Source organism: Nothoprocta perdicaria, unplaced genomic scaffold (assembly GCF_003342845.1).
Source record: "Nothoprocta perdicaria isolate Ctin4 unplaced genomic scaffold, notPer1 scaffold_123, whole genome shotgun sequence".
In the NCBI taxonomy this organism is placed as follows: domain Eukaryota; kingdom Metazoa; phylum Chordata; class Aves; order Tinamiformes; family Tinamidae; genus Nothoprocta; species Nothoprocta perdicaria.
The window spans coordinates 1,823,696-1,831,782 of NW_020454350.1; the positions used below are offsets into that span (position 1 = coordinate 1,823,696).

Genomic DNA, 8,087 nt, shown 5'->3' on the forward strand with positions numbered 1-8,087 from the left:
AAATAATAACAATTATCTTTCAGGAATATATTTACCTCATTCCTTGCCAATCACTCTTTTAGCAGCCCTTCAGTAAAATGCTACTGTGTGCATTTTGCATTGCATGCAGGATGTATATRCTGCAGCAAGCAAACAGTTAAGTTTTGGTCAAGGTAATTTACCCCCTCTCCCTGCCTTTCAGTGCTTCTCAGTTGCCACTGTGTGCCACACAGGCAAACAGTAGGATAATCAATATTTCAATATTCCTAGTTTGCAAAGTCATAATTCAGCCTCCTTTTGTCCTTCCTATTTTCCATCCATCTGTGGAGATTTCCTAAGGAGGAGTAGGGCATCCCTACGGCGAAGTCAGCCTTTTAGGGCATGCTGTTACCTTGCAAATTACAGTGTCAAAGCCTTAAAATGAAGCTTTATTTTGGGCAGTGGTGGTGTAGCCAATGAAGAAAGTTAATGTAGGGAGGAGAAAGACGTGAATTTATATATAATTTTGCTTTAAGTATAAAAATTGTTATGAATTACCTAATTCCATGTACCATTCTATATCGTGCTAGATTTGGAGATTACTTGTGGGCTTTTTTTTTTTTTTTTTTTTTTTTTTTTTTTTTTTTTGGCTTTTTTTTTCTAAGTTATGGCAACAGCCTTAGCGTCCTCACTGGAGATGTGGGAATCCACAGGGCCACGTGGTGCCTCGAGAGCTGCAAACGCTCCTCACAGCACGAAGTGCACAGCCCGCATAGCTGACACAGGCAAAGGGTAAAAGGGGAAGCAGAGATAGAAGAGTATCTTGTGCAAGGTCGCACGGTGGGGCAGTCACGGAGCTGAGATTAGAAAGGAGGCCCCTGGGCTCCCGTTCCTGCGTGCTCTCCGACGGATCTCCCCGCCTTTCCCTGGCATATTTGCTAAAAGAGCCCTATTTGCTACAGTGGCTCTTTGCAGAAGGGATAAGTCTCACCAGAGCTGCACGGCATGAAATGTGAGCCTCTGCTGATAGCAGCAGGTCTTGTCAAATTGCGGACACAAGCTGAAGGAAGTCCTCAGAACTGGTCTGAAATTGGGCTTTAAGAAGTCAGGAGCCACAWTTAAATAGCTTATTTGAGCAGCTTTATGTATCTCCACTATTTGATCAGGTTAATTACTTAATTTAATTATTTTGTGAAATCTCTTTAAATTATTAACAATGTAAAAACCCTCAAGTACAAAATGATGAAAGTGTAATTTGATAATCCTGTAAAATGGGTAGACAATTGTTTTAACAAATGTTCAGCTGATTTTCAGGCCTGAAGCTAAGAATTAAAAGATAGCAATTTGCACATCAGAGAATTACAGAGGATATTTTTGAAAATGTAGCTGCTAAGTCTTTATTTGAGAAAACAATCTGCTTGTGTGTCATTCTGCACAGTTAATTAAAACAATAAAAGCTATACAATGTATTTGCCTTTCAGCACAATTAACTTTTACTGTGCTGTTGTCTGGCAATTGTGTGGCGAGTTGACACATTAAAGTAAGCTTCAAAGGCATATTAATAAAAATAATGTGATAATGAAAGTTTCTCTATTTCAAAGAATCAAAAAACGCTGAAGCAATTTGGAATGCTTTCATGTCTTCGTGGCTGTCAGGAGTGCAGAATGACTTCAGATTCCCAAAGGAGACCATATCGAATCCAAGCTATGGATACCAGCATTTCATCCAGGTTAATATTGATAAATGATACATGAATARTCTTCCATTTCAGTTGTAAAGAAGAAAAATAGCAGGTGGTGGTACTTGGAACATATAGCTCGATTTAGATGTGGTCCTACAACATCCAGCAAAGATTCCTAGTTCATTCTCTCTGTTTAAACTTCAAGATGTTAAAAATATGAGGATGAAATGATACCTCGCTTCACTCAAATGCTTCTTTGCATGTGGGAAGGATAAAAGTGGTTCCAAAGTTTTAAGCCTGGATGACACCTTCGATAATAATATAGTAAGAAAGAATAGGAAAAATGAAGAGAATGGGTGAGAAGGAGAAGACTTTCATARGCCTAAGCAGCTGATGCTTCTAGCCATCAATATAAAATCGGATTCAGCAAGATCAGGAACAGATTGTCATGAATCTCTCTACAGAGCTTTAGGCTAAACACAGAGCTTTGTGGTATTTTTATAAAAATAAAGACTTGATAAAAGATAGCAAAAATTAGTAAGGCAGGCAGGTAACTAGGAAAAATTATGTCAGATTAAAAAGAGGACTTTTGAGAAGGGAGTAAGATGTCTCAAAACAATAAAATAGAGGTTGCAGACTTTTATATGACAGACTGTCACATAAAAGCTGTCTTGAGACCTTCATAAGATCCATTTGAAAAGAACCACAATTTGCAGAAGGCCATTTTATCTCCCCAGCATATGAGTACCGAGCAGATATGAAGTCCAAAAGCTGTGATTTGTTTAAGTAGAGCTTTCTCTGCTTGAAGATACTTCAGTATATCAGTATATTTCTCTTACAATTTGAGGTGTGTGCCAATGACTATGTTCTCCTACAAGTGTCTAACTAAATTACTTGCAAAAGGTATTTGTTAGAATTTCTGCAACTACTTTCAAGAAACAAATCAGTATGTTTTATTTTTAAGATTGTTTCCACTGTATAAAATATTAGTATAGACTGTTTTCATAAACTAGGCACATGGGAATCCTTCCTGATTTAATTAAAAGATGCTTATAATAAAATATTATACTGTATACTATATTTTAACCTGTATCTTCTGTAAAAATGTCAAATTTTCACTGACATCACAAGATGACTAGAAGTCAAAGAGTTAATTCTGTTTTACTTCCAGCTGCAGAAATATATTGTGTAACTACTAAACCCAAGTGCTGTCAAGGATGCTTTCTTTYATATACTACATGATTCAGATGCTAGAAGGATTTTTCTAGGTGGGTTATAAAAGTATGACAATATCTTCTTTATTGTCAAGTAAATTGTGTCTGTGTAACCCATCTAAATTCAGAAAAGAAAATGAAAGAGAATCTTTAAGCGTTCGGCTTGCCTCGGATGGTCCCAGAAAWTTTTTGTCATTAATGACATGTTATTGCCATGAGCTTTTGTCAGAGAAGATTATAGGTACTATTTTGGTGAAAATTGACAAGCCAGCATAGCCAGTTTCATGCCTTTTGAAAAACAGAACTTTGTCTAGAGCGGTATTTATTGAATGTATGCTGGAGAATGTAAGAAAATGGATTGTAGGTGGCCTATTCTGGCAGAGATTCATAAGAACCAAAAGCGCTGAGGGGCAGATAAGAATCAGGATGCATGGAGTGCACACAGACTCTTGTGTTACAGCTGTCCATGAAGTCACATGGAGCAAATGCTCATCCTAGAGCAAATGAGAACCTGAATTCTCATTTGCTTTTCAAGATAAATGTAAGCATTTGGTTAAGGATATTTCACAAAATACTCAGAACACATTTGTAATGGTAGGCACAACCGTAAGCTAAAATACTAAATCCTTCTGAAAAATAATAGCAAAATTAAAAAATTGGAAAATAGACTCTCAGAAAAAGTCAGTTCTGCATCCAGCAGTCTAGTATCCCCTGCCAGTTACTTACTGCTGCACATGGAAAAATAATTCTTCAGATTTCCTCAGAGGCCATCAGCATTAGCCCAGGAAAAAAAAAAAAAAAAAGTTAATTAATCATCCTGCAGATTTTAATTATTTTCAGCAAAACTAATTTTCACAAGGACTTGTGAACTACAGCCCTGGAAAAGCTCTTTCCTCCTCCTTTTTCCTATATATATGTACATCCTTTGACGCATACAGGCACACACATACATAGGTAGAGCTGATACAGACACACAGCCTACCTTAGCTCAGTATGGCTAGAAGTAACGAGGTTGTAAAATCAGCCATGGATCTTTTTGGTTATTGAGGGAAGCACTGAGGAGTGAAAGTAAGGAAAAATCCTCCTGGGCAAGCTCCAGAAGTGTGGGATAGATGAGTGGATGGGGAGGTGGATTGAGAACTGACTGCATGGCAGAGCTCAGAGGGTGGTGATCAGTGGCGCCGAGTCCAGCTGGAGACCTGTGGTTGGCGGTGTCCCCCAGGGGTCGGCCCTTGGTCCGGTCCTGTTCAACTTATTCATCAATGATCTGGATGAAGGGCTGGAGTGCTCCCTCAGCAAGTTTGCTGATGATACCAAACTGGGAGGAGTAGCTGATAGCCCTGAGGGCTCTGCTGCCATCCAGAGGGACCTGGACAGACTGGACAACTGGGTGGTGAGAAACTTCATGAAGTTCAGCAAGGGCAAGTGCAGGGTCCTGCACTTGGGGAGGAATAACCCCGGACACCAGCACAGGCTGGGGACTGACCTGCTAGAGAGCAGCTCTGCAGAGAGGAACCTGGGCATCAAGGTGGACGACAAGTTGACCATGAGGCAGCAGTGTGCCCTGGTGGCCAAGAAGGCCAACGGGATCCTGGGGTGCATTAAGAAGAGCGTCTCCAGCAGGTCAAGAGAGGTGATTGTCCCCCTCTACACAGCCCTGGTAAGGCCACATCTGGAGACTGTGTCCAGTTTTGGGCTCCCCAGTACAAGAGGGATGTGGAGCTGCTGGAGAGAGTCCAGCGCAGGGCTACSAGGATGATCAGGGGCCTGGAACATCTGCCATATGAGCAAAGGCTGAGAGAGCTGGGCCTGTTCAGCCTGGAGAAGAGGAGGCTGAGGGGGGACCTGATCAGTGTGTATAAATACCTCAAGGGAGGCAGTGAGGAGGAGGGGGCGGCCTCTTTACAGTGGTGGCCAGTGATAGGACTAGAGGAAATGGCCACAAAAAATGGCCACCAAAAGTTCCATGGGAATCTGGAGAAAACAAATCTTGACAGTGAGGGTCAAGTCACTCTTGAGTGAGTGACAGAGCACTGGACCAGGCTGCCCAGAGAGGTTGTGGCGTCTCCTTCTCTGGAGATCTTCAAAACTTGCTTGGACACAATCCTGTGCCACATGCTGTAGGTGACCCTGCATGTGCAGAGGGGTTGGACTAGATGATCTCTAAAAGTCCTTTCCATCCTTAAAGATTCTATGATTCTATGAAAGAAATTCTCATGGTGACACTTTGTAAAATTTCACAAGTTGGGAAGAGCTGGATTTGTTGATGTAGCAGCAACTGACACTACATTGATATAAAAGCAGTTTCTTTGTTCAGTGTGAATACAAGGAAATATATAAATAAATAAATAAATAATCCTGACTAGTCAATTACATTTAGTATTTGCACATATGACTGCAGAATATGACCCATATAACCCAGACTCAACTGCAGAATTTAAAAAGGCATGAGTAAAAGACCTGCCCTCTTCAAACCGAATCCTCCACTACTCATAACAAAGAAATTAAAAAATAATGGACTTTGCTGTGTTCATAGAGGCCAGCAAATCCAGGCTCTGGTTTATGCTGATGGAGAAAGCTTCCCAAAATGCGGAATTCTCCAGACAGAGGATGAGCTGCAGTTGCCTCTTCACACCTCATTTGCAGAGCTCAAATGTGTGACTTTCTGCTGAGCTCCCCTTAGGCACCACGGAGAGAAAAGCAGTCTTTCCAGTAACTAGACTCAGTTCCACATAGCTGTGTTTAAAGACGATAAAGTTCTCCTAAAGCAAACAGTTTGGTTAGGGAAGAAAAATAATCTTTGTAGGTTAATTAATTTGAATGCTATCTTATGCAAATCTCATAGTATTGTTATTTTTAAAATATCTTTTATAAGGTTTTGCTTAAAGTCTAGACATGATCTAAGAGAAGTGTAAAATGTGGAATCGGAAGTCATGTTTTAAAAYAAGGAGAACAACAAAGCTGTACCAACAGTGTCATTCTGGGTGCAAATCCTGGGTGCCTCGTGGTGTCTCACAGCACCCCGGCCCCCACCAGCAGCATGGTCAGCTATGGGGCTGCCACCCTCTCGTGCTGCCTGCTCCTCCAGCGGCTCTGCTGGGGACAAGTCTGTGCCCTGCTGTAGCAGATTGTTGGAGGCTCATAGGGTTTTGTTGTTTGATTGTTTGTGGTTTTCTTTTACTCTGAAAACTGCTCTTTGAAGTGGTTCTAATATGAATCTGTGCAACTCATGATGGAAGAGGCCATCGGATGGTACATGATTGACTCGGAGGTCAGATCACGATTAGCCGATGCCAATATTTCTTTCTGTCCATTATTATATAATTTCATATTCCTACATGCTTAATGTAGACATACATTTAAGGAGACAACATACACAGATGGTGGCAAAGGCCTTGTCGCAAAGCACACAAGTGTCAGGGGACATCACAGGGGAGACACCATAGCTATACTGAAATGATCTCCATTTACAAGGCCATCACTACAAAATGTTACCTGTCCCTAGCCCACAGTTTGTATCCTTGCAAACTCTGAGCCATCTGTAGTTCAGATTTGCCTCATAGTTCCCCTCAAGTTTATTAGCACAGGTAGCGTTGCCATTTTGAAGTCTCCAGGCCCATTTGTTCCTGTCTGTATTACAGCACACGTTTTTCGTAGAATCATAGAATGCCGAAGGTTGGAAGGGACCTCAGAGGTCATCTAGTCCAACCCCCCTGCTCACGCAGGGTCACCTAGAGCACATAGCACAGGGCTGTGTCCAAGTGGGTTTTAAAGATCTCCAAAGAAAGAGATCTTTTTCTGGATTAACTGAACAGTTGGGCAACGCTGCTTGTTCTCGCAATTAAGCAGTCATTCTAGATTTTTCTGTAAGCTCCAGCTTTGCCAGGGGTAGGGTTGTATGGACATCTAATGTTTGTCCATTGAGTTGTATATTTTGCATGTTCAGAGGAAGCACGGGGGTATAAACTTGAGATGCTTGAGTAAGAAAAGGTAAATAAAAATAACACAAATGCGTATTATTTGAAAGGAGAAATTCTCCCATGTGAGGGTCCTGTAGGTTAGCTAGCATTTGATACTGCCTAAATTCCTCCATGCTGACTTCCAGGGCCACTGGGGCCTGATGAAATAGAACACGTCCCACAGGGAGAGCCCAGCCTGGCGGAGCTGTCAGCAGCCGCGGGCGATGATGGCACCTCTGGGATCCCCTCAGGCAGCGCAGACCTCCAGGGCGGCTCCTCCGCCATCCAGGCCTCCTCCTGCTCTCCTTACCCACAGTCCAGACCCACATCCCCATGTTCACAGAGAGGCTCTCCGGGTGCATGTATTGAAAAAACCACTCATCCCTTAGAAAATATTTTAGTCTTTTTTTTTTTTTATTATTATTATTTGGAATTTTTAAAATTACATTTTCTAAACAAAACATATGATATGTAAGGCAGAGGTGACATGGCTCTAGCTATGAATAACTGACTGACCTCTGGGTAGGGCCCCAGGCAGAGCTCCAGATGGAAACCCCTTCTGAATTGCCCCATTCCCGGCACCAGCTCCACGACAGCCACTGCATCGGACCCCGTATCTGGCAGCATCGGCTTCTGGAGGCGCTTTCCCAAGGATGCAGCTCGCTGGCACACTTGCTGCGCCCAAGGTGCAGACGCTCCCCCAATCCTCTCAATTCCAAGTACCCATATTCCTATATGGATCAGCCTGTCGGATTTTGATGGAGTAAATTATCCTTGCCARTGCTGCTGTACTGTATGTGCAGGTGGGTCTCCTCTCGGCGCTGCACTTGGGGTACACGGCGGTGCGGATGCTGCTCCTGCTTGCCGCGATTTGTCCCTTTGGAGGGAGTGTTTTAAGAGAGATGATAATTTTACTCAGAATGTTCCTGTGGGGTGTGTTAACAAACTTCCAAACTTAAGGCATTTTGAAATTTAGAATGGTGTTTGCTTCCTAGTGAGATATTTTATTTTATTTTATTTTATTTTATTTTATTTTATTTTATTTTATTTTATTTTATTTTATTTTATTTTATTTTATTTTCCCTTTTCTCCATGTGCCTTAGAAAAGCAAGGTTGCTTCCAGACGGCAGTGAAAACGCTCCTTTAAGGTGACAGGCACTGCCGTCCCMMMMAAAAWAAAAWAAAATAAAATAAAATAAAAAGCAAGGAAAAGAAAAGAAAGAAATGGGAGGAAGATAAAGAGAGGAGGGGGGAAAAGGAAAACAAAAAAATAAA

The 8,087-nt window shown here is 41.8% G+C and overlaps 1 protein-coding gene across 1 annotated transcript in view; it reads left to right on the forward strand.

Annotated features, from left to right (window-relative positions):
- Window positions 1-6,085: 6,085 nt before the first annotated feature.
- The window catches only part of RNF217 (ring finger protein 217), a 57,031-nt gene continuing 55,029 nt past the window's right edge, over window positions 6,086-8,087 (forward strand). Inside the window, exons 1-2 of the mRNA XM_026054608.1 lie at window positions 6,086-6,105; window positions 7,398-7,575. Coding sequence (XP_025910393.1) covers window positions 6,086-6,105; window positions 7,398-7,575 — 198 coding nt within the window. The remainder of the gene's footprint in view (window positions 6,106-7,397; window positions 7,576-8,087) is intronic.